This window comes from Gracilinanus agilis, chromosome 4, assembly GCF_016433145.1.
Source record: "Gracilinanus agilis isolate LMUSP501 chromosome 4, AgileGrace, whole genome shotgun sequence".
Taxonomy (NCBI): domain Eukaryota; kingdom Metazoa; phylum Chordata; class Mammalia; order Didelphimorphia; family Didelphidae; genus Gracilinanus; species Gracilinanus agilis.
Window position 1 is genome coordinate 174,466,631 of NC_058133.1, and position 26,440 is coordinate 174,493,070.

Genomic DNA, 26,440 nt, shown 5'->3' on the forward strand with positions numbered 1-26,440 from the left:
GAGAACAAATAGATGGGCAAAGATTAGAGGATATGGGGAAAGAGGGAAAAGCTAAGCCATGAATGGAATAAAAACAAATGGGGAGGGAGGGAGGGACTGTCACAGATTAGACCAGGGATGATGAAAGAGAGATTTCTAGGTTTCTTTGGTCCCTAGGTATTAGAGGGGTGAGAGTGGATGATGAGGGCAGAAATAATCATAGATTGGGAAGTTGGGATGGTAAATTAGCCCATGGGTGTCAGGATGGCAGGAGCACTGTTGCTTTAAGAGCAGAAAAGTGGGTTTCTGATCCCTATGACATCGTATTACCAGCCCCCAACTGCTTCCAGTTATTTCACTAAGGTGGAATATTTCCACCCCTTAGCTGAAAACGGAGAGCCCTCAGCTTTGGTGTGCGTGTGTGAGCCCTGTGTGTAAGGTGGTCTGTGTAGTGGTAATATGTGTGCAGGCATTCTGAATGCTTAGACACAGAAGATTGGCTCAGATTAGAGTAAAATTAAATACACAAATTTGAATTAAGTGGGCTGTAAAGAGAAGTGGGGCAGCAGGGAAGGAGGTGTTCTTCTCAGGTCACCCAATTATTGGTCACCCTCCTTTCCTACAGTCCAAGTGAAAGGCAGAAGAGAGGCTTTTAACTAGGCCATTCAGGTCAAACCCCTGGGTACTGTTTGTTTGGACCCATGGATATGAAATGCTTTTATCTGAGCCTGGTTGGTGGAGGTCCAACCTAGACAGGTCAGCTTCAGCCGTCTGTCAGTGTCATCTTGCTGGAAATGTAGGTTTCCCATTTCTGTCTCTTTGCAAAATGGATCCTTCACTTTCTGGAGCCATCTCTCCCCAACCTTGAGGACCTGTCTCAGGCTAGAGTTGCCTGTGTTGGGCTCCCACTCAGTGCAGGCAGGCCACAGAGGTCCTAGGATCTGAACTTGGAGAAACAGGGCTGCCAGTGGTAGCATCTCAGCCTGGGGTAGGAGAACAATTGAGTAGAGATAGAAGAGGATGGACCTGGGTTCCAGAAATGGGACGAGGGCTGGAGCTGGACACAGAAACACTGAGAAAGCTAAAGGCATATGGGGTTGGAGGAAGCTAAGAGCTGGCCAAAGATAGAACTGGGGACAAAGACACCCAGATGCTGCAAGGAGCAGATGCACACATATCCAGGGTATGGTGGGACAGGAGAGGAGGGGTTCTAGGTAGTGTTGCCACAATAGCTAGAGGGCAGCTTCCTGCAGGTGCACAGTGACAGATCAGGCACGGCTAGAGGACCCCTCTGTGACTCTTAAAGTCACTTTCTGTGCTGTGTGTGTCTATATGTGTCTTACAGGAGATGCTTCAGGACAAGGGCCTTTCTGAGAGTGAAGAGGGCTTCAGAGCCCCAGCCCCTGCACATGGAGATCAGGCTTCAGCTCCAGAGCCAGCTTTGGGTGGACAGGGCCTTACTGGTACTCCCCTCAGCAGCCCCCAGGGCCAAGATGCTGAGCAGGTAGGAACTAGGGTGAGCTGCTGTGGAGCCAAGGGATGGAAATCAGGATGGGTTGGGCCAGGGTCGGTCAGAATTCCTGCCCAGAAGCCTCTGTGTCTATCTGGGAGAGGTTCCGGGACTGGGAGGCTCTGGTGTTTGTCTCTCTGTAGATAGGTCCTCCCCATAACTATCAGTCAAGCGACAAACCTGCCCTTACACACACCCAGGGCTGGTGTGAGTTGGGTGCCCCATCTCCCCCCAAATCCGGGTTCCAAACAGAGCGGGGCCCTTTTCTCCCGAGATGCCCATAAAAGTGAAGAATTTACTGTCCCAGACCCAGATGGCCGGGCTTTTAAATGTTTCTTCCCCCCACCCCCAAAGTGTCCCTGGGCCCCTTGCCTGGCGGGGCACTAGCTCTATCGGCTGGGTCTGGTTTGCTTTGTAACTTTCTTTTATGGACAACCCAGGCCCGGGGGCTGTTTGCACGCTTCCCCCTGGGGCTTTTTTTTTTTTTTTTTTTGGAGGTGGGTGGAGTGGACATTAGTAGTGCCCACTCCCTTTCCCTTTTTAGTGGTATACAATTCGCTCTCTGAAGTGGGATCCATGCTTAGGCACAATGATGTAGGAAAAGAAACACTTTAACCTCTGGCCAAATTGTGTCAGATGGGGTCCCGCCATATTGACCCAGATTCTCAGCCCTTCGGGACTTTTTAGACCTCTCCGATCTTCAAGCCTAGAGGCTAGAGACCAGGGATGGAATGGAAGGCTCTGCCTCCCTAGTTTTCCAGCCCCTCCACTTCCCTCATTTTCTCACTTGGTTTTTAACACCAACTAGCCGGGAAAATGGGGCGAGGATAATGGGGCGAGTTGCGGCTTCTTGGTGAGGAGCATCAGGCTTCCCGGGCTTGGAGAAGAGAGAAATGCCAGCCCCTTGGGGATAAGAGGGGAGTCCCGGAGAAAAGCAAACTGTCCCCGGGCTTTCGGGGGCTTAATCCAGACTGGGAATCGCCCTTGGACAGAATTTCTAATCCGTTAAACATTCGAATTTCGAATCTCGCAGACAGTCAAATTTCAAATCCCGCAGATGTCCAAATTTCGGATCCTCCGACTTTTGAATTTCGAATTAATAATTCTGTCGAATTTCGCTAGCTCGCTGTAGAATCGCTCGCAGAGGTTCCGGGCGGAGGGAGCGCGTCCACTCCTCCAGCTTTTTTGTGCTCTCTTTCCCACTTCCCGAATTTCCTGGGTAACCCGACGCGTTAATCAGAGCAGAAAAAACCCGACTTTTAGTGCAGATAAATGGAAGGATTTAATTTCTCCGGGGTGTGAAATATCTCGCTGCAATTGCAGCGTTAAAAAGGGCAGAAGCTCGGCCCGAACCCTGGACTCTGGCCTTTTCTTTCCCAGGAGTCGGAGTCACCTGTATGACGCTTTCGAACTGTCCCCCAGGTAGAATAGGGCGACTGTCGGAACCATTTCTTTTTTATTTCCAGCCCTTCTTGGGGTTCAAACACTCTCGTAGGGTTCAAAAGTGGCTTTAAATATATGTGTTTATTTGTGCGCACATTGGAACATACTACACATCTCTGAAGAGGGAAAAATCATTAATTTTCTAGAATGGCTTATACATTTATGATTATTTTTTAACCTGTGAAAGCGGGGAAATAAACCAGAAAAATCGATTCCTAAGGGCCAGATTACCTGCTCCGGGGTTTTGTTGTATGCGATCGGCTTGGCCCCAGTTCCTAGTCTTTGTTGGTGCCGAGCCAGCCCGAACAGTCTGCAGTGAGCAGGGAGAAGTTCTTTGAGAGGGGCGACGAGGATCGTTGGGCGTCCCAGAGAGTGGGTCTCATAGAGTATCCTCCTCTTTCCTACTCCCAGCTTTTCTGGGAGACAGTCGCATGCGTCCCCGTTCCAGGAAAAAAAAAGGGGGGGAGAATCACTCTCCGTTCTTCCCACTCTCCCCATACACCACCTTGGTGACCTCTGCCTCTCTCCACCCCACCCCCCCACCCCCAACTACCTTTGTGGGATTCTTGAGTTTCAGCCCCCCTGGGTATAGGGTGCCTCTGGCCTTTTAAGTCTCTCGGACCGATTTCCTATCCTATTCAGCCCAGACTGAAAATAGGAGTTTGGTTAGCTCAGAAAAATGGAGGACCCCTCTCCCCTCGGGAATCAATGGCTTTCCTAGGAGAGAGAGCCCAGAGGCGGGGCTGGATGTGATTGCTTGTTCTCTCCCCACTTCCCCCAGACAATCGAGAATATCAAGGTGACCCTGCACGAGAAGGAACTCTGGAAGAAATTTCACGAAGCGGGGACGGAGATGATCATCACCAAAGCCGGCAGGTAAGTTTTGGTGAGAATCGTTTTTGGAGGACTGAGGAGGGGAAGGGTGGGAAAAGCAGTCTTTGGAAGCTGGTCGTCTTTAAGGCCGCAGTTCCCTCATCCCCTGCGCCTTGGACTGGTTTAGCCTTGGGTTGAGCGCCCAAACTGGAACTATATGTTCAAACCTTAAACCGCCACATATCTCGCTCTCCGTCCCCGCCCCCACTCCCCACGCCCGCCAGGGATTAAGTTTAGGACCCTATAGACGCCAACTGTCTAGATCCAGGCCTCAGCCCCAGCCTTTGCAGAAAAAAACTTTATGCTTTGCTGCGAATTGGAAATCCGTTCGGTACCGACGGAGGCAGACAATACTATGCAAATAGCATGCAAATGTCGCTCGGGACTTTGGGGCTTCTCGTTCTGGAGCTTTTTAGTCTCTGGGGAGGGTGGACCTTTCAAACTCGAGATCTCCCTCCAGTTGCTGCAGACTCAGCATGGAGAGGAGAAAGAGATTTAGATTTTTTTTTTTTTCTGGGAGACCTCCAGTCCCCCGCCCCCTCAGCCCTCCTCAGGGGTAGCCTAGCGGCTCCAAATTCTCTGGATTTAAATGAGATGCTTCCAGGCAAAGGGAAGGGAACTGGGGATACGCCTGAGTTGGTCCAGTGTAGGCGGGGCAGGAGGGAAGAGATCTTGGGACTTCTTTCCGCTCTGATTTGTAAGATTTTTGTCCAGTAGGCAGGTGCTGGGGGAGTGGGACGGACAATCAGTTGAATAGGCAGGTTAAACAAGAGCGCCATCCTGCTCCGGATGAAGGAACCTCTCTCCCGACCGATTAGTGGGAGGCCTGGGGGGGGGGGGGCTGCCCTAGGGTGCTCCTCCTCATCTCCCTCCCCCCTGGGGCAAAGGCGCCGATGGGGTGTGGGTGTGTGGTAGGGACTGGGGGGTGGGGGCCAAGCAGCTCTCGGGGTGGCTGCCAGAAGGGTGATTTATAAAGTGGAAACATCTTTAAAATGCGATGGTGTCTGTGGGAGAGAACCGAGATGAGGGGGGAGAGGTGGAGGGTGAGACAGGGAGATATGGGGAGAGACACTCAGACTGCGCGTACAGGACCAGGATGAAAGGGAGAGGGGAGCAATAGATCCGATGAATTCGATTTGCGTGCGTGGGCAGGCAACCCGAAAACATCGGTTCAGACCTCCCAGATTTCCCCCTCCACTGTAGCGGAGAGTTCGTCGGAAACGATTTCTTTGCCTGGCAGTTCCAGTTCCCCACCTTTAAATGGGGGCGTGGGTAGTTCCCCACCTTTAAATGGGGGCGTGGGTAGTAATACTAACAGCAATCTCGGTTACTCTAACAAAACCTAACTCTTTTTTCTTCTCTTTTGTAAAAATGCTTTCTCCAGCTGTGCAACTCAATTTCAGAAATCATTCCGAAAAACCATTCCAAATCTCCCCATCTCGAATGACGTTATGTATGTAAATCACTTTCTATGTGTGCCTTAACCTATTAATACGAGCAGGTCGTCATCATCGTCAGCCTTTGTGATTATTATTTAGCGCTGCTGTGGGAATGGATTTCCTTCAAGGGGAGTCAGACCGCGTTCCCTGCTCCTAACCTCTCTATTATCCGCCTCGGTTTCCCTTTGATTTTAGCCTGGGAGGTACGATAGGCAGAAGTGTCGGTCCTCCGCTGCCTCCCCTCCTCCCAACCCCCAACACACGCTCTTTCCGTTTTGAGGCAGCTCTTTTCAAATGCTTATTCTGGGGAAATCTGGTATTTGGTTCTTGGAAGGAATCTCTGCCGGCACGCCACTGCTTACCTTTCTGGGATCGAGAAAGAGGAGTTTTTATCGCAATGCCAAGGCCTTGCAGAGCCCTCTCCATGCTGTGCTCTGTTCCATTTCAGAGCTTCTGGGACAGACAAGGGAGGCCTGGGTCCAGAATTGCCCATTTTTAGGGGCTTAGCCATAGACAACATTTTCATGGGAATTTTGCTTGAGAAAGGAAAGGATATTCTCTGCCTTCGTGCACCTCTGGGTGGTTAAAGTTCCAGAAGCCTTAACCCCAAGGAAGAAAGACCCTAGGGGCCCTCACAGGTGTTTGCTGTGTCTGCCAGTAGTCCCAGGGCTCTGAGGGGGAGACCTTCCAGCTTTAGGCAGATGTTGGTGAGTGAAACTGGCAGAAGTTCAGGGATGAGCAGCTGAGAATAATAACAATAGTAAATAGTGTTTGTGATGATAAAAATTTTCCTTCTTGCTGATGGGGGTGGTGGTGGGGAGCCCTTCCTTTCCCAACAGAAAGTTATCTTTGCTGTAAATCTTCTCGTTAAAAAAAGTCATTTAACTAGCCTCACTTCCTCTTCATTTTGCCCTCCATTAGCTCCTGTTTCCCAGATATGAAACTCACCTCTCTTATCCTAGCTCCTTTTCTCATCATCTCCCCAGAACCCCTCCCACCCCAGTCCTCTCAAGATAACTCACATTTCTATAGAGCTCTGTAAATCTCCGAATGAGATTTAATGTTATTTATACACCAATCATTTTCTCTTCAGTTCCACTCCCTCACCTTTCTTCCTAACAGAGAAAAACATTTAAGAAAAGCTGACACAGCAACCTTCTCTGGCATCTTATACTGTAACTCCATATCCTTAGTTCCCACCTCTCTACTGAAAGGTAAATGGGATTCCAGGCCGATTATCCAGGCTCTACATGGTTTCATTATAATGCACCACTCAGATGCTTTTTATAGTTGTTAGTATTTAAATTATTGTAATCATTGCATATATATATTATTCTCTTGGATCTGCTGTTTTCACTCTGCATCAGTTCAATCAAGTCCTCCCAGGATTCTCTGAATTCTTCATATTAAAATTTCTTACCAGTGCCGTAATATTCCAATACATTCATTTTGAATACTTCATTCAGCCATCCCTCAACTACTAAGTGTCCATTTTGTTTCCAGTTTTGTTTTTGTTTTATTATTGAGGGTGCATTTTAAATCTTTGTAAACCCCTATCAAAAAAATTCCTTGTCAAAACTGTAGCCTTTTATCACAGGACTTTCCTATTTTCTTGCAAGAAATATTAGGAGTCCTCAAACATGGACTTCTAATTTCTCTGGAAGCAAACAGTATCCTTTTTGCACCATTCTCCTGTCTGGGATTACAACCTATGTAGGATAAGTACTTGTTCCTGTCTACAGTAAAAGAGGAGTAGAGAGTTGACACAAATACATCTTAAAGATTTTTTTAAAGAAACAATTTTGAAAAATAGAGATGGGGGAGGGGAGAGTCCAGATTAGCTGGATAAATTGTACCCTCTGTACCAGTTTAGGAGATCACACAGGAGAGTTTGTCTTTTTTCTTTTTTAATTTTTTTTTTTTATTCCCTGGCACTGAAGCATTCTAAAATAAAGGTCATAATTATAATAGCTCTTCTTTTTCTGAGGTAAGAGTTTTTAACCTGGAGTCTCTGGATTTGTTTTTCTTTTCTTCTCCTTTAATATGTGGATAGCTTTTAATGTAATCGACTTCCTTCATAATCTTACATATTTTCTTTTGTGCATTTCAAATCACGATTCAGAGAAGTTCATAGGCTTCACCCAGGCTGCCTAAAGAGTTCATAACTTCACTCCCAAAGGTTGATAATCACTGTTCGAGGGGCTTAAAGTTAACAGAGTGATTTCCTCACAGCATTCATTAGAAATGGGCAGTGCAAGTCTATATTCTACCCATTTCATGGATGAGTAAATGGAGGCCCCGTGTGGGTGAAATAACCTTCCCTTGATGACAGCCAGGAAGTCGGACTGAGGCTCGAGTCGAGGTCTCCAGTCTCTTCTCTGGAAGGGGGAGGATGGCAGACGTTTCTGGCTTCCCTGGAGGAGGAAAAGGTTGTAGTGGAGGCAGATGAGTGGACAAGGTGTTCTTCCTAACAAATCCGTTTTAATCCCTTTTCCTGCTCCTTGTGGCAGGAGAGTAGAGGGGGCCCTTTCCTATTTCATTTGGACATTTCACGGGTCTATTTTTCTCACTATGGCTGTTTGACAAAAATATCGCTGATAAAAGCTGCAGTCTCAAGCATGAGAGGTCCTGGGCCAGCCAGGTACGAAAAGCGGGAAGGAACCATCCCCGTCAAGTGTAGAACGGATAAACAAATCGTCTCAGGGAGACAAAAACAAACCTAGGACGGCCAGACCTTCTACTTCCTTACCTGCTCGTGGGAGAAGCCGATGTCTCTGATCCCGGGAGAAGGGGAGTCTTTCCCCTCCCCAGACCCCTCCCCACCCCCCGCGCCGCCCCTCTTGTTCTTCCCTGATGCGCCAGCCCTTCTTTCTAGCCTAGTCTCTTCACTACCCCTCCTTGCTCCCCCTCCCTCTCTTTCTCTCCCCCCTCTCCTTTTCTCCCTCCCCTCTCCCAGAGAAGCCGTGTGTGAGAAACAGCATTTTCTCCCAAACTCAGATAAAAGTGAGCTTCACAAAAATTTAAATATAAACGTCCCCAAATGAAAATTTCCTAACTGCTTGACCTCCCTGTCCCGGGGTCCTGGCTCTGCCACCAGATAAATCTTCGTTCTCCCATCCTCATAGCCTGCTGAGTTCAATGTTGCTTGGGTTAGTGACAGTGAATTTGTGGCTGAAAAATGAACTACCGATGAGAACTCCCGTTGAACCTGCATTGTTTGTTATTCCGAGGCCTGGCTCTGGCTCAGGCTAATCCCCCACTTCAAAGCTTCCTGCCCTTTCTCTGTATACACAGCGTCAGGGCCCAGTGGCGTGGGTGATAAGAGAAATCAGGGCTTGGACAAACTGGGAAAGTGGGACCCGGAGAGACAGCGCTTTGATCTCTGCTAAAGTATTTTCTGAAAGCATGAGTCTATCTGAAGGAAATACCATTACAACCAAAGGTGGGGGAGCTAAGAGAACCAGCTGACCCCCACCCCCACTCCCAATTGCATCGATTCCCCCCGCCTTTTCTCTCGCGCTGCCAACGGGCATGGGGAGGGGGACGTGTTTCCTTAAAATGATTCCAAGGAATCAGGGAGCAATTTTGCCCCCCGGGGTGGGGGGAAGATAGACCTGAATTAAGTGATCTTTGCGATTGTTCTTGGATACAACAGTTTAATTCTACCTTGGTTTGTGGTAGCCCTGTCTGCTTTCCTTTGCCTGTCTGCCCTTCTATCCCGAGGCTTGCCATCTTCACCCCTGCCATCCCCAGCCCTACGACTCTCTCCTCATAGGGTCTGCCTGCCATCACAGTCAGAACTGCTGCCCTCGGAAACAGATGGCTATGAAGACTCATGGAGAAAGGAAAGGCAGGATTTTATTTTGCTCCCCTCCCCCAGGCTCCTTCCCCAGAGTTCGAATCCCACCTCAGTCACTTACTAGCTGTCGCTTCACGTTGTTTGCTAGGGCTTGTCATCATCTGAAAAACGAGGGTGACAATAACTGTAGTGCCTACCTCATAAGTGTTTTGAAATTGAAATGAGATCACGAACGTAAAATGCTTTGCAAACTCTAAAATGCTATATAAATGTTAACTTATATTATTATAATATGAAACACCCCTTTCACCCATACGTAATCGCCCACACCAAATCCCAACCAGTCTGATTTCTTTCAGGTTCTGGCACCCTAGCCAGTGGTTGTTTTCACAGCTGAGTTATTTCTGAAAGAAAAGGTTTAAAATGAAAATTTGGTGGTTATTGGGGTCTCTCTAGCCACTTACATGGGGATATTAGTTGGTAGAATAAAGGAGAGAGGAGGGGGATGTAGGAGGTTCTGGGAGATGATTCTGATTCTAGGAGCTGAGTGTGGAGGAAGATGGATTTGTCAATAATAGCCTCTTATGCAAAGTCAGTGAAAAATGTCTTAAAGCAGGAGTTTTTATTCTGGGGTGTGTGGACCTCATATATTTGGGGAGTGAAATTATACCTTTATTTGGACTGACCCCGAAAAGGGATCTATAGACTTCACCAAACTTCCAGAAGGGTCTCCAACATAAAAAGGTAATGAATCCTTGTCTTAGATAATTTCTTTTCTCTTCTCTTCTTTCTCACATGTTCTTCTTCCTCCCTCTCTCATTCCCTTTCTTCCTTCCTTCCTTCCTTCCTTCCTTCCTTCCTTCCTTCCTTCCTTCCTTCCTTCCTTCCTCTCCATCAGTCTCTGGATCCTTTTTCTCTGTCTTTCTCTCTCAATCTTTTTCTTCCTAGGTAGGAGTTATACTGGATGATCTCTGATTTTTCTCTGCCACTCACCCACTTTAGGATTTTGTGTTTTTCTAAATATTCTGGAATGACCATGTTGTCATCATTCTCCCAAACTCTGGCTTAAGGGATGTCTAGAGAATCCTACCCATCTTACCCTCTGGCAGTCTCAGCATACATTCTGTTTGGAGAAATTGTGAAATGTATTGCCCAAATGCCCACTGAACCTCTTCTCCCTCTGAGCCCCTGCCTTGGAGGCCTTCAGGAAGCTTATTTTAGCAGGTCATTCTAAAACCATTTGTGAACATGAACTAGATAAAGTGCCCCCCCCCCTCCCGCCTTCCCGTGCTCGTCAGTGCTACTCACTCATCTTAGGAGCCTGTTTGGTGATCAGAGGGGAGAACCCAGCTTTCATCTCCTCTCTGGGCCTGGATTCGCTTGTTTATGCTCCTGACTGGGCAGTTTCAATGACAGCGTGGAGGGAAGCGCTCCATCTGCCCATATGGAAGGGGTCTTGGGAAAGAGGAGGAGCTTTTTCTTGAGGCTGGGTCCATTGCAGAGAAAGAGTTTTCTTCCTGTTAGAACATCTGCTGAATGACTTAATCTCTTTCCTCCTTTTCCTCACCCTGAGACAGTCAGCTTCCTTTTCATCCCCTCTTGGGCTAGGGAATTTGGGCACATTTCAGAAGACAGTAATAGCAGCACTTTGGGGGAAGTACCTTCCTACATGATCTTTGGGCTTCACAGCAGCCCCATGAAACAGGTAGCATGAATATTATTGTTCCCATCTGACAGGTGAGAAAACTGAGGTTTAGAACAAAAAAGTTTCTTAATTAAGATTGTAGAAAAACAGAGTAAAACCCAGGTCTTCTCATTCCCAGATATTTCTGCCACCTTTAAATGCCTTTCTCAATATAGTCAGACTGTGAACAGAAAATATACCAGTCAGTGACTATCTCCCTCTGACTTAGAGACCAGAACGGAATTGTAGATTCTTTCTCCCAGAGGTTCATGGCCTTAACTTTGTGGGACTGAGATTGGGAAGTCCGGGGAATGGTCCGAACCTCACTTTTCTTGCTTTCTGGATCCAACTAAGGATATATATTCTCTCCTTCAATTTCATTTTTTGTTTGTTTTATTTTTCAGTTGTGTCTGACTTTTCCCGATCCCATTTGGGGTTTTCTTGACTATGATACTAGAGGGGTCACTATTTCCTTCTGTAGCTCATTTTATAGATAAGGAAACTGAGGCAAATGGGCTTACTTGACTTGTCCATTATCAGTCAGCTGGTAAATGTCTGAGGCTCGATTTGAACTCAGGTCTTCCTGACTCCAGATTGGGTACTCTAGCCACTTTGCCACTTAGCTCCCCTATTCTCTCTCTTCTAAGGATGTTTCTATACTGTGCTCTATGTAGGGGCCACTCATAGTTTCTGGGCCAAAGCAATTAGTTTAACTAGCTACTGGGATAGGGAATGATGGGAAAGAAATAGGAATCAGAGCTCAATGTCTTGGGACCAAGTAGAAACAATGCATTTATACTCTATGCTTATAATTAGCTGGAAGGCTAGTAGATCATCCTAAGGTATGGAATTTTAAAGCTGAAAGAGGCCATCGAGGTCATCTAGCCCAAACTCTTAATTCTATAGATGAGGAAATAGGTCCAGAAAAGTGAAGTGATTTGTCAAGGATCTAGTAAGGGACAGAATTGGGATTCAGATTGAGGTTTTCTAATACTAAGTTCAATAAACCTTATCTACCATTTTTTTTCACATTTGAAGATATAGGTATTCTTAAGTCTTTTTTTTTATCCTCACCTCTGTCTGAGTATTAGTTCTACAACAGAAAAGTGGCAAGGGCTAGGCAAGTGGGATTTAGTGACTTGCTCAGGCTCACATAGCAAGGAAGTGTCTGAGGCCAGATTTGAATCCAGATCCTCCCTAGACAGAGAGCAGGTCTTCATTTGGCTTCAGGTACTTACTAACTGGGTGACCCTGGGTTGGTCACTTAACCTCATATGCTTCAGTTTCCTTATCTATAAAATGAGGTGAAGAAGGAAACCACTCTAGTACCTTTGCCAAGTAAACCCCAACTGGGTTTACAAAGAGTCAGACACTACTGAAATGATTCAACAATAAGAAGTCTGTGCCTAAACAATTCCTCCTCACAGAGACCCCATCACTGGCATCTATCTGTTTATACAGGGTAACATTCATTCCCCAACCAGAAAAACCAAACCGAACCAGTGAAGAGTGGGAGGAAGAACATGGTCGTGACCGTGCCCCTGGGAAGGATGCTTTCTACCATATGACCATCTCCTTCTTTCTTTGTTCCCCCTCTGCAAAGATATGTGATGGGAGTTGTTTCCTAGATTAGATTCTACTAAAAGTACAAAAAAAAATCTGTTTTTACTGTGGAAACACAGTGCCCTCTCTCTTAAGAAGCCCCCAGCTCCAGCCCCAACTGCCTAACTCCATATTACCCTAGTATGGCTGTTTAGATCCCTCGTCAGATTCCCTTCCTCCTCCTCCTCCTCCTCCTCCTCCTCCTCCTCCTCTTCCTGGATGTCCCAGGAGGAGATGCTGGCAAGGCTCCTCCCCAAGTCCTGGACAATGCCAGCATCGGAAAGGGGGAATTGAGGTAGAGGCAGAGGCCAGGGAACGCCTTCATTCCCCGAGCCCTCTGGACTCTGGTCCAGCAACACCTCTAAGGGGCTGTTATCAGTCAAGAATTTCATGTGTATATGTTATCGTCCTGTGGCTCCATGTATTTATTGAAGGGGCCCTAGTCACAGGACACTCCGAAGGCAGACACATCCAACCCTGGTACCCTGGCCAGCCTGGAGCCCCAGCTCTTTAAATGCCTTTTAAAAAGCACTTAGTGAAGTCAGCCTGGATGCTTTAGCAGCTGAGATGAGGTGTAGCGAGAACAGAGGGAGGGAGGGCCCTAGACAGACTCTGCTGCAGGCCTTTTCCAAAGAGTACCTTTGGGTTGGCTCATTTCCTTCTTTGTAGTTCTACCAACCCATTCCACAGGCCTCCTTGCAGTGAATCTTTCCAGGTCATTCCAAAGGCCCTCTAGCAAAGGACGCTAGAGAATGCAGGAAGCCTTGCCATTTTTCCTTCTTCCCTGCTTTCCTATCTCTCTGTTCCAGAACTAGGGGCTTGTCCTGGGTTGGCTAAGATGTTTATACAGGTGACTATTGGGGAACTGGAAAACCAAAGAGGGAAGGTGCAGCTTCTCTCCCCCAACCCAACTCAGGGTTTGAATGCACAATGGTGCAGCACCCCCCCCCCCAACTCCTCTCTACTGCTGCCGCCTAGACTAATTACGTGGGAAACATCTGGAATGTGTGCAGGGCATTGGCGAAGGGGGCCGGGGCCTGAACACAGCTGGATCCAACCCCATTTTGTGTGTCTCTCCCCAAGTGGTTACAAAATGGTGGCCCAGAAAGCAGCAAGATCCTTTTCTTTTCCTTTCAGAGAGTGGGGGCAGCTGCTCCCTCTTCATTCAGCCACCTTGTCCCCTCTATCCCCCACCAGTTTCAGCTCCATGTGGCCCTATATCCCCTTTTCCTAGACCACCAGAGGAGGAGCTCAGAGCAGAGAATAGCTCTAGGTTCTCAGATGTACATCTGAACACAGCCTAAAGCAGGTGCTGCAACAGAAATGTTCATTAGGGATGCTGTTCACACTGGGCCTGCGAGCCCAGGCATGGCAGGATGCTTTGATTGACAGCAGAGATGAATTCTTACAAATTACAAAAAAATTACACAAATTTTCAAAGTTCCTAGGCTTGCGATTGGAGCTTCCCCTGCCTTTCTTCTCTCTCCATATCTGTTGAAGCTCACTTACTGTCTACACTGGCAATGGCACTGGTTCTAGCCCCAGCATGATTATTCCTCTCCGTCCTGTTTTTCTCCAGTCGTGCCTTGTGGCCTCCCCCAAAGCCCTGGAAGCAGGCCCAGTATTCCTCCATGTTTGGTCCATCCTTGGTTTCCATCCACACCAAGCAGCCTGTTCAGCCCTCTGTTGTTTTTGGAAATCCAGGCAGCTGGACACCAAAGTCAATAGCCTTAGTTACTCAGGGAAACAGGTGGTTCTTTTTGCTCAGAGAGAGAGAGACAGAGACAGAGACAGAGAGAGACAGAAAGAGAGAGAGACAGAGAGAGAGACAGAGACAGAGACAGAGAGAGTATGATATAGGATAGGGGGTGAGGTTCCTCCTGTCTATACAACAGGACCTCTGCTACCCCTGGCCCTGGGTGGGATGTGAAAGACTGAAACAGCAGACAGAGCAAAAGCCAAGATGTCCTTTCATGAGTCAAGGAAGGAGATGGATGCTCTAGAGCTCAGATAACTGCTCAGGGTATTAGCTACTTGATAACAATGTCCTGATGCCCCAGATCCACACAGCTTCTGCCAACATTAGCATCTAAGCACGATTTCAGTTTCTCAGTCACTTCTGGGATCCTGGAGTGATGATAGAAGAATGGGGGAAGAGGTAGCCAGGACCATTCAGTCCAGCCCATTGTTGATCCTTTGTAGGTCATTTGTGGCAAGCATAAAGTCTTAGGGAGACTTTCCCCTCATAACTCCCTCAAACTCTATAGTTGGGAAGGCTGTTTTCCAGATCTTTCCATATATCTATGCTATGGGAAAGTATAACCATTTTCATGTAGGTCAGAACAAAATAGAATTGGGGCTATAAATCTACCTATAAACCTATCTATCTGTGTATCCATATGAAAACATCCATATCTCTTTTATCCATTTAACTTCTATTTATTAGTTTCATCCATCCATCTGCTAAGGGAGCCCGATATGGTTGACTAGAGAGCTGGTCTCAGAAACAAGAAGCCTAGGGCTAGCCTAGACCTTCTGCCTGTGTGACGCTGGGTAAATCAATCAACCTCTCATTGTTTAGGCAAATCATTAGGACTATATGTTTGGGGTTTTTTTGTAATTTTTTTAAACCCTTGTACTTCGGTGTATCGTCTCATAGGTGGAAGATTGGTAAGGGTGGGCAATGGGGGTCAAGTGACTTGCCCAGGGTCACACAGCTGGGAAGTGGCTGAGGCCGGGTTTGAACCTAGGACCTCCTGTCTCTAGGCCTGACTCTCACTCCACTGAGCTACCCAGCTGCCCAGGACTATACGTTTTTGAGAACATCTTGACCCAAATTGATGGAGGGAGTTTCCTCACCCAGTAATTCCCTTTGCTAATAGATTGGCAGATCCGGGTCCTTATCCTTGTGTGTTTATGGATGTGATTTCGTGAGAAGCAGCATGGTGTAAGGGATAGGAAGCCAGCTAGGTGTTGGGGTGAATAGAGGGTTGGTCCTAAAATCAGGAAGACCTGAATTCAAATCTTGTTTCTGACACAAACTGGCTATGCTACCCTGGGCAAGCCACAGAACTTCTCCTTGCCCCAATCACTCTCTAAGACTATAAGCTATAGATGAGTCACTGCTTTGAGTTTAGATGGGAGTTGACAGGTTCAGACCCCTGGGCGTGTTTACTATCTTCAGAAACTAAATGGAATTTTAAAAATTATTTATTTAAATTTAAAAATTATTACCCATTGGCGTGTTAACTTGGCTACCGGTTCTTACATTTGTATATTCGAGAGTTGTCTAAGGGCACAAAAATGAGTGTGATCTAAGAGTTTCCATAGTGTCTCTGAGAGTGAAGATGAGCCCTAAACATTTTCCTGGGGCTGGCAGGGGACTTCAAGGTCATCTTCCCCCCCCACCCCCAGAAATCTTCCAGAATTCTGATAAGCCTGAGACCTATAAACATTCTTTCCCTCCTGGTCCTGACTCTGTGCTTCTCCGCCTTTGGCCATTCCCAGACAGTGTGTCTCTGGGAGACGGCCACACAAGTGTTCTTGGGGGGGTCATGTAAGTGTGTTTCTCTCAAAGACCCCCGCCCCCAGTCCTATTCTCCCCTTCCTATTTCATCCTTCCTAGAGCTCTGTCATCATCATCATCCTCTGTTCCCCATTCTCTACCTCCCTCTCACATGTCTCCCTTTGGCTTTCTCCTAGGAGAATGTTCCCCAGCTACAAGGTGAAGGTCACAGGCATGAACCCCAAGACCAAGTACATTTTGCTGATTGATATCGTCCCAGCAGATGACCACCGATATAAATTTTGTGATAACAAATGGTAAGAGGCCGGGGACCCTCTCTTTATTACCCAGTCCTAACCCAATTGTGTTATCTCCTCTCCTCACCGTTAGAGAGTATAGGAAGCTCCTAACTATTCTGTCTGAATTACTCAGAGTCCTTTGCTCTTTCTTCCCTTTCTCTAACTCTTGGCCTCTTTACTCCTAGACTGTCCCTGTTCACCAGAAATGGGGAAAGAGAGGCAGAGTAAACTCAGCTCTATCCTTTTGGCTACTCTGGGCAAAGACCTAGGGTCAGAATGGGGGTGTTTGGATCACCGGTAGGCTTCAAGTCCCACAAAAATCTAGGACTACTAAGTAAAGGGCAATTTGAGGGTATTGGAATCTTGGGAGGGAAAGGAAACTCGGGCATAGGACAGGAAACACTGATATTAGTTACCGAGACTGTGAGAGAAGGCTAGAAATGGCTTTCATTGTTTAATCTCATAAAGTATAACTGACATATACTGGTTTTTGTCCATTCAATCCTTATTTTCTCATGTCCCTTTTTATTTCCCCAAACAAAGCAAAATCCACCTGGGTGGAAAAGAACTCTACCTTTAGACCTATTCTGTTGCTCTGACTCAGTTTCCCCACCTGTAAGTCCAGGGATATAGATGTTGATGTTTGTAGTATGATAGATTTTGAGCTAGAAAGGATTCTTCTTTAAGGCCATGGAGATAAGGGGTCATAAATCTGGAGCTGTTAAGGACCTCAGAGGTCATCAAGTTCAATCCCCGATTTTATAACTGAAGAAACTGGGGCCCAGAGAGGTTGTGGCTTTCCCAAGATCAGAAAAGTAGGAAATTGTAGACCTGGGATTCAGATCAAAGATTCATGACTCCAAAATCAGTGCTTTTTTAGATACCTCCATTTAATACCTTCTACATGCAGGAAAAAAACCAAAGCTTAGAGAGAGGTAAGGAGTTTTCCAAAGGACGAGTCATAGCAGACGTGAACCCAGGTCTTCTAACTCCAGTTCTATCACTCTAGATATGGAAGTGACCTTAGGGGCTATTTAGCCCACGCTCTCCATTTTTCAGATGAGGACAACTGAGGTCAGCTATGGAATATCTTTCAATTGTCACCAGCTCCCTCCCTCAGGGTGAGTGAGGATCTCTGGCCAAGTGGCTAGTAAAGAATTTTGACTTCCTTACTAAGACCCTTGGGTAGAGCAGCTTGGGAAGGAGGACTGAATCTGGATGATTGATTTAATGCCTCCCAAGTTCCTTCAGGCCCAGAGCTAAGGTAGCAGCCTCTTTGCTACAGCCTCGTTATCATAGGGAAGAGCCTACCTCATTTATTCCATTCATTTTCTTGACTGGTCCCATAGAAAATGTTGTTCTCATCTAGCCTGCGTTTGAGGGTATTCCCAATAGTGTTTGCCAGGAAAATAAACTGAATTTTTGAAGTGTGTATGTGTGTGCCTGTCTGTGCATGCAGGCACGTCCGGTTGAATCAACAAGTCACGTCAACAAGCATTTATTAAATGCCACTATGTGCCAGACACTGTGCTAAGGGCTGGGGATACAAAAAAGCAAAAAATATGGTCTCTTCAAGAAGCGTACAGTCTAATGGGGGAAACAACATGCAGATAGCTATGTACAAATGTACACGTGTGTGCACGTGTCTGGGCATGAGAATGGGTGGGGAGGCGAGAGAGCAGAGGGCTCCCTGTAGTGGGAGAAGATAGGAATGGCAGTGGTGGAGGTAGGGGAGTGTTTCTCTTTCTGTTCTCTAAAAGCATCTGGCATAATAGAAAGAAACTTGGAAGGGCAGCTAGGTAGTACAGAGGATAGAGCACTGGACCTGGGTTCAAATCTGACCTCAAACACTTATTAGCTAATTGGTTTTGGGCAAAACTCAATTGTTGAGCGCAGCGTTGGCAAAGTATTGACATGCGTGCTACTCCAGCATGGGGGAGCTGCTTGCTAACATTGATCTAGCGCTTGCCACTCTTCTGTCTTTGAATTGATACTCGGACAGAAGGTCAGGTCTAAACCAAAATGAAACAAAACACTTGGCTTAGGGAACAAAGTCTTGAGTTATCACCTCAATTCTACTACTTTCCCCCCATGTAACTTTGGGAAAGTTACTTAAGTCCTCTGGCCCTCAATTTCCCCTTAAATGAGATTTGGAAGAGCTGATCTCCAAGGCTTTTCCCAGCTGGTTCTGAGTTTATTCTTGGAGCTGGAGCTTGGGTTTAAGTGCCAATCGCTGACTGGCTTGGAAGACAAGTCTCTGGAAATTTCTCTTGCTCCCCTGCAAGTTTGTAATCTGAATTATCACTAGCTTTGGGCATCAGTAACAATCATGTGTGTCAGTGCAGGAAACCAATCCCACAGGCCTCTTCTTCTCCCCTACTTGGAGGAAAACATGTGTCCTTTACAGAAGTGCAAGAACCGTGAACTTCACCCCTCTGATAGGACAGGCTTCTGAGAATCAGTTCACCAGCCTGGTTCACTCAATTGTGAGCTCTTCAAGGGTGGAGAAGTTCTTTTGCCTTTCTTTGTAGCTCCAGCACTTGGCAGAGTGTCTGGCAAATAGTAGGTGTTTAATATTTATTGATTGGTTGCCTGGTTTTGTTCAAGGTGGGTTAGGAGCAAGGTCCCCTCTGGGGTTCCCTGGCATCCAATAGTTCACTCAGGGCAGGGGATCCCTAATGTGGGGTCTGCTGTGTTGGCAGGATGGTGGCGGGAAAGGCAGAGCCTGCGATGCCAGGAAGACTGTACGTGCATCCAGACTCTCCAGCTACAGGGGCACACTGGATGCGGCAGCTGGTCTCCTTCCAGAAGCTGAAGCTGACCAACAACCACCTGGACCCTTTTGGGCATGTAAGAGACAGGTCCTCTCCCTGACTGGTGGCAAGTTAACCATCTGGGCACTGGGAGGTAGGGGTGGAAGGAAGTTCACTGGGCTGGGTATCGGCACGCCAGGACACCAGCTTTTACTCTCTCGGTTTCATTATTAAGAACAACAGTGCCTCGTTTTATTTTGCATTAATTTTCCTGATACGAAATATACCCACCCAACAAACAAACTTGAGGATTTGATGGAGTTCCATCCAGGTTTTGCCAGGGAAATAAATTGATGTTTTGAGAGGAGGTGGGGAAAAAGAGTGGCAGACATAGAGAGAGGCAGAGACAGAGACAAAGAGTCCACTGGTTGTCTTTTCTTTTCTTTTTATAACATTTACCTTCTGTCTTGGAACTGATACCAAGTATCCATTTCAAGTCAGAAGAGTAGTAAGGGCTAGTCAGTTGGGGCTAAGTGACTTGTCCAGGGTCACACAGCTAGGAAGTATCTGAGACTAGATCACTATATGTCTTTTCAAAGTTAACTTTGTGGTGAGATCCCAAGAAGTCACCAAATCATTCAGTGCCTCAGTTATCCCATTTGCAAAATGAGAGAAAATACCTGTCTTATCCAAGACTTTGAAAAACAAGGAAGCATCATTTTCAAATGCAGTCCTTAATCATCCTGATGTTTCTCCTTTTGTCAATTTTATTTTTTCTTTGCTGAGTTTTTTTTAATTCCTAATTTCCCTGAGACCTGGGTGTGGCCAAAATAATAGTTTTTTATATCAGTAGTCAGCAACATCTCAGCCATCAAAAAGAAACTTTAACACTGAAAGATGGAAGGAAAACTTTTCTATAGCATGATTAGGTGGGCTATATCTGGATGTCAATTTTATTTGAATCAATCTCTTTTGTTTTTCTGTTGACTTCATTTCAAATATATCCTTCTGCCCTCTCCTATCTAGTAAGTCACTCCTTATAAGAAAGACTAGAAAGGCAGTTTTGCAAAACAAACCAATGCATTATAGCAGTGATGGCAAACCTATGGCACAGGTGCCAAAGACAGGCATTTGGCCACCCTCCCAACCCAGAGTTCATTACTAGAAAGGCAGAGGGACTTGGGTGGAGCTGCTCCCCTCCCCTTCTCCACCTTGCCTGACCACATTTTTTCACATCTCCCACTCCTCTGCCCAGCAGCTCAATGGGAACGCTTTCTCCCTCCCCTGTGTAGGGTAAGGGAGAGGGCACGCCTGGCACTCGGGAGGTTGGTGGAGGGGCACAACACTCAGTCTGGGGGGTTCGGGTGGGAGCAGGGGCCAACACTGTCTCTAAAAGGTTCATCATCACTGCATTATAGTATATACAATATTCCACGTCTGCAATACCCCCGACTCTATCTTTGGTCTGCAAAGAAGGGAGGAGAGAACATTTTCTCAGTTCTTCCCAGAAGGGGAGTTTGGTCATTACATTGCAGTTTTGTCTTCTTGTTTTGTGTGTGTGTGTGTGTGTGTGTGTGTGTGTGTGTGTGTTTCCATGGTTGTAGTCATTATATCTATTGTTTTCTATCTTGTAGTTACTTTACTTTGTATCGGTTCATATCATTCTTCCTATAATTCCTATAATGTAGCTCTGCATTCTGTATAGTCCTCATTTTTTGTGGTGCAGCAATGCTACTGTGCATTCAGGTACCACAATTCCTTTAGCCATTCTCCAGTAAATGAGTGAGTATTTGCTTTATTTCTTGGGCTTTGCTACCATAAAAAGTATCACTATAAGGGCAGCTAGGCGGCTTAGTGGATAGAGAGCCAGGCCTAGAGACAGGGGGTCCCACACTTAAATCTGGCCAAGCTGTGTGACCTTAGAGAAGTCACTTAAACTCAATTGCCCAGCCTGTACACTTTTCTGCCTCAGAACTGAAACTCAGAATAGGTTCTAAGGCAGAAGATAAGAGCCAAGAATAAAAGTGTCTGGGGGAGTATTTTGATGTATATGACACCTTCCTTTCTGTCTTTGATCTCCTTGGAATATGCGTGGTTGATGCTTCCTACCGATTCCTTGATTTCATCCTGAAAACAGTTCTCGTGCTTTCCTTTCCCCTACTCTGGGCGGGGGAAATTCAGCCAGGGAATTCAGCCTAGCTAGGTCAGTTGGACATTGCCAGCTGTAACCGGGCAAGTCATTCTCTATCATTAGTGGGAAAGATCAGTTAAGAGGTGCCCAAGCTAGGGGGAGCAACTTTTGGATTATCCACCCTTTGAGATTTTCTGCACTATTTCTCCCCCATCCCTCTGATGCATAATCAAGACTAGATTGAGGTCTGGAAATGGGTGATGGGGCATGGGGAAGACGGGGGAAGGGAAGGGGATATCATGCCTCTAATTCCAGGGCCTTGGGTTCTGTGGGGTGGAGTTCTTTGGCCCCAGTGATGCTGCCTCTGGGCCCCCTTCAATCCAGGGACCCGCCCCTCACAGGTTGCATAAGCTCATTATTTTCCAATCTGGCTCTGGCAGGCCCATTAAAAAAAAGGAGCATTTTATTTGGAAAATCTTAATTCATGTGTATTGCAGATGTAGGCCTGGGGAGTACACAGTTATCTGCCACGGCACAGAGGGCCCCTGGTCTGTCCTGGCAGCTTTGTGGCTATCTAGGATAGAACGAATTGTATCTGCTGTGCACACATTCGCTACACAGACAGAACTGAACCCAGTGTGGTGGTAGTGGTGGTGGTGGTGATGATGTGTAAGGGNGTGTATAAGCCAAATTTTTATATATCTCAAATTTCCCCACAAGAGACATTGGAGAGGCTTTATCTTAATTTCGAATGAATCTTCAGTTGACTGGCTGTCACTGGCTCTTCCAAGTATTGCATTTCTCTGTGTGGGCTGCCGGCGTGCCTTCCCCAGGGAGGTGATACTCTGTAAACATCCAGCAGGACTTGGAGAACTGGGATTTAAAGGAACGGGAGAGCCCCTTCTACAGTGGAATAATCCTATCCTATATACAGCGGTTTTTGTGAGTTGAGTTCATCTCTTGGGCTTTGTTAGAGTGGGGCAAGTCTGATAAACAGGATCCAACTTGATCTTAGAGACATTTATCTGGCCTCTATTGGAAGCTAGTCTCTCTCTCTCTCTCTCTCTCTCTCTCTCTCTCTCTCTCTCTCTCTCTCTCTCTCTCTCTCTCTCTCCATTACAAAGATGAATAAATGTAGGGCCCTTGTTCTCTAGGAGGGTAGCTTTTTCTGATCCCTCAGATCAGGTGCCTCCTAACGAAGGCTAGGGATTGACCCTGTGATTTCACTGGCATAGGGAGCTAGCAGCAAGGAAATCAGTCTCTCCAATGTTGGTCAGTGCTTTCTCTGAAATTTATAGTGTTAGAGAGACTAAGCCTGAAATCAGGAAGATTCATCTTCCTGGGTTCAAATCTGGTCTCAGACACTAGTTGTGTGACCTTTGGTAAGTCACTTAACCCTATTTACCTCAGTTTCCTCATCTGTAAAAATAAGCTAGAGAAAGAAGTGGCAATTCACTCCAGCATCTTTTCCAAGAGAACCCCAAACCAGATCACAAAAAGTCAGGCAACAGAAAATGACTGAACAACTAGAACATTAAGAGGATAAAACTAATTGTATCTGCTGTGCACACATTTGCTACACAGATAGAACTGAACCAAGTGTGGTGGTGGTGATGATGTGTATGGGGCTGGGTGAGAGGGAGGGGGAGAGAAGGAAGGGAGAAAGGGGGAGATTCAGAGGGAGGGAGAGACAGAGGAAGAGAGAGAGAGAGAGGGAGGGAGAGAGCAAGAGGGGCTCATCATTTCTCTAACCATTATTTCATGCTGTGTCTCTTTTGTATGAGAAATAGGAGAACATGGTAGCTAGAGAGCTGGGCATCAGTCAAAAGTCCTGGGTTCAAATCCTGACTCTGACACATATTGGCTTTGTGTCCCTGAGGCAGGTCATTGAACTTAATGTCCCAGACAATGTGCTAAAATCAAAAGGTGAAAATGTACATTGGTGCAGAGTTTCTTGTCTTGAGCTCCTTATACCAACCAAGTTAAAGGGTTGTGGCCAATCCATTTGTTTTTTTTATATATATACTTACATATGAACTTGCTTATCTAATAGAGCATAAGCTTTTTGAAGGCAGAATCTTTGTATCCTTACTGCTTCAGAAACTGTGCCTGGCATATTTTGTTGTTCAGTCATTTTCAGTCATTCTGACTCTTTGTGACTCTAGTTAGGGTTTTCTTGGCAAAGATACTGGATTGGTTTGCCATTTCCTTCTCCAGCTCCTTTTACAGATGAAGACGTTGAGGCAAACAGGATTAAGTGATTTGCCTAGGAGTCATATAGACATAGAGTAGATTCTTAAAAAATATTGATTGATTTATGGTCAAGTGAGAAGACAGAAAATGATGTTCTAAGTAGACTCAAATGTATAAGCTTAATTACACTTTAATGCCATCTCTTCTCTTTGCTTCCATGATCTTGGTTCTATTGCCATCTGTATTGCAGTTTCCCACTCCCCCATTCTCTTCCATGTTCATCTCCCTCCTCCTGCCTCTGAAACGTGGGTATCCCCCTGGGCTCTGTCTGGGGCTCTCTTCTGTTCTCTCTCCATTGGTGACGACACACTCCCATGACTTCATCTGGATGATCATGTCTCTAGTCCCAATCTTCTGGTTTTATATGTTCAGCTACCTACTGGACATCTTCACCTGGATGTCCTGTTGGCATTTTAAGGGAAATACGTCCCAGAATGAATTTGTCCTCTTCCCCTTTTAATCATTTCCTTTTTTCTTTTGATAACGCCAGCATTCTTTCTGCTAGTGAGTCCAAATATCTGAAACATTTCTGATCTGTCTCTTCCCCTGATATCCCAAAAACATTGTGGCAAATGATGTGCGAGGTCCTATTGATTCCCTTGGATCCCATCTCTCTCTGCTCCCCCCTGCCACCACCCTATTTTAGGGCTCTACCACAGCCTAGATTACTGTAATAGCCTCCTACTGGTTGTGGTCTCCACTATTTCTTCTTTCCAGTCTGTCCTTCACATAAGAGACAGATTGGGACTAGGCCTGTAATTTCAATGATTCAGGGAACTCTTTGATAAGGAAACTTCCTCCAATAATGCAGGTTGACATCTTTTCTGCAACTGAAAGCAGTATTCCTTCATGCAGCTGCCAAAATAATCTTCCTAAGGCATAGGAATGTGCCTATATTACTCTTCTGCTCAAAAACCCTCATGGCTCTTAGTTGTCTATAGGATAAAATAACATAACCCTTTGCCTGCCATTTAAGGCCATCTAGTTTGGTTCCATCCTACTTTACCAACATTAGTTCATACTTTTCCTTTACTGAATTTACATTTGAGCCAAACTGGCCTCCTAGCTGTATTCCCCATCTCACCCAGCCTTCTTTGTTAACTTCAGGACATAGGAGCAGACCATTCCCCTTGCCTGGAACATCTTTCTCCTTGAAATTCTCCTTTCTTTGTGTTCCACCTCTGTCGATTGAAGAGGGAGGACTAGGTATGTGCTAAGGTCCTTGCAGCTAGGTGGTTTAGAAGAGAGAGCAATGGGTCTGGAGTCAGGAAGACCTGTATTCAAATTTGACCTCAGACACTCTCTAGCTACATGACCCTGGTCAAGTCACTTAATCTCTATTTACTTAATCCATTGGAGAAGGAAATGACAAACCACTCCAGTATCTTTGCCAAGAAAACCCCCCAGGAGTCATGAAAAATCAGATAGAACAGAACAACAAAGACAAGGTCCTTTGTCTCTCAAAGACCTGTGATTCTTCATTAAAACCCAGGTATAACCTCATCTCTCTTCCTGCGGTATTTGGTCCTTTTAATACATTGTATCAATTCTTTCTTTTCCCTTATCCCCTTCTGCTTTCTTTTATTTTTATTTTTTCAAATTTATTTATTTATTTTAGTTTTTATTTTTTTTCCCCATGGTTACGTGATTCTTCTGGTCTTCCTCTCCTCTTCCCTCCCAGCTTTTGGAGTTGACAAGCAATTCCACTGGGTTATGCATATATTATCACTCAAATCCTATTTCCATAGTATTCATTTTTTGAAATAGAGTAATCTTTTAAAATCAAAACTCCAAATCATATACCCATATAAACAACTGATAAATCATATGTTTTCTTCTGGATTTCTATACCGACAATTCTTTCTCTAGATTTGGATAGCATTCTCTCTCAAAAGTCCCTCTGAATTGTTTTAGATCATTGTATTGTTATTAGTAGCAAATTCTATTACATTTGATGGTTCCACAATGTTTCAGTTTCTATGTACAATGTTCTCTTGGTTCTGCTTATTTCACTCTGCATCAGTTCATGTAGGTCTTTGCAGTTCTTATAGAAAAAATATGGAATACTTCATGAATTTGTGTGTCATCCTTGGGTGGGGGGGCATACTAATCTTCTTTGTATTGTTCCAATTTTAGTATATGTGCTGCCAGAGCAAGTACTGCTTTCTTTAATTTTTGAGTTATTCTATTCTTAGTAGAATGTGAGCTCCTTAAAGACAGGAGGTTGGATCATTTTTAATTCTACAAAATAGACATGAGGAAATATTCTTTGATTAAGAATTTAACTATTAGGGGGTGTAAGAATCAGAACAGTCAGAAGCTGCTGGTTTACCTGAAGATTTCCCTCATTAGGAGTAGGGAAAGAGTTCTACTTAGTCCAGAATCCTTAATTTTGTGTGTGTCTTGGATCTCTTTGGCAGCCTGGTGAAATTCATGGACCTTTCCTGAGAATAATGTCTTTAAATATTCAGAGGAAATGCTAAACTTCAGGTAGTGGTTAGTGAAAATAAATATGTATATTTTCTCCCAACATGACAGATCTGCAGAAATATTTTCACAGATCCTGTGTGTGGTAGCGTCTGTAAACCCCAGGCTAATTGATCTCATCAGACTTTGGACCTTCAGCCAAATCCTACTGACCTTTTGTTCCAGGGCCCAAAATATACAGAGCGACAGGGATTTCTGATGTTTTGGGAAGGAGCTGACCTAGTTGGGGGCCATTTCTCCTCTGGGTCCTTTTCATTTGGCCTCCTGAGTCTTCCCTATAGTTTCCGGCACCGTAGGCTATGGCTATGAATCAATGCTACTTCATGGTTGTTTAGCAGGAAAGAATAGAAGGATTATGTTTGTTCTGTTTGGTCCCAGTGGGCAGAACCAGGGACTCTGGTTCCCCACACTAGGATGTTAGGTAGATTAACTTGTTCGATATGTTATAGTATCATGACTCTTTTCAGATATGAATTAAACTATCAATGACAGGAAAGCCCCTTCTAATTCTTAAATTATGTGCTTTGGAGAAGATTTAGATTCCAAGGGCCTGGGTTCAAATACTGTCTCTGCCATTTGCCACATGCATGAACATAGACAATTCATTGGGTGTGACCTCGGGTCTCTCTTGAGGCTCATTTCCTCATCTGGAAAAGGAGGGAGACAGACTAGATGGTCTTTGA

General features: G+C 45.7%; 1 protein-coding gene and 1 non-coding gene across 2 annotated transcripts in view; one reads left to right on the forward strand and one right to left on the reverse strand.

Annotated features, from left to right (window-relative positions):
- Positions 1-1,327: 1,327 nt before the first annotated feature.
- TBX4 (T-box transcription factor 4) overlaps positions 1,328-26,440 on the forward strand; it is a 45,484-nt gene continuing 20,371 nt past the window's right edge. The window contains exons 1-4 of the mRNA XM_044674045.1: positions 1,328-1,469; positions 3,676-3,808; positions 16,032-16,151; positions 18,836-18,983. Of these exons, the coding sequence (XP_044529980.1) occupies positions 1,328-1,469; positions 3,676-3,808; positions 16,032-16,151; positions 18,836-18,983 (543 nt within the window). The remainder of the gene's footprint in view (positions 1,470-3,675; positions 3,809-16,031; positions 16,152-18,835; positions 18,984-26,440) is intronic.
- On the reverse strand, positions 25,323-25,430 carry LOC123248115. The gene has a single exon (XR_006506216.1). It is a non-coding gene; the product is annotated as a U6 spliceosomal RNA (small nuclear RNA).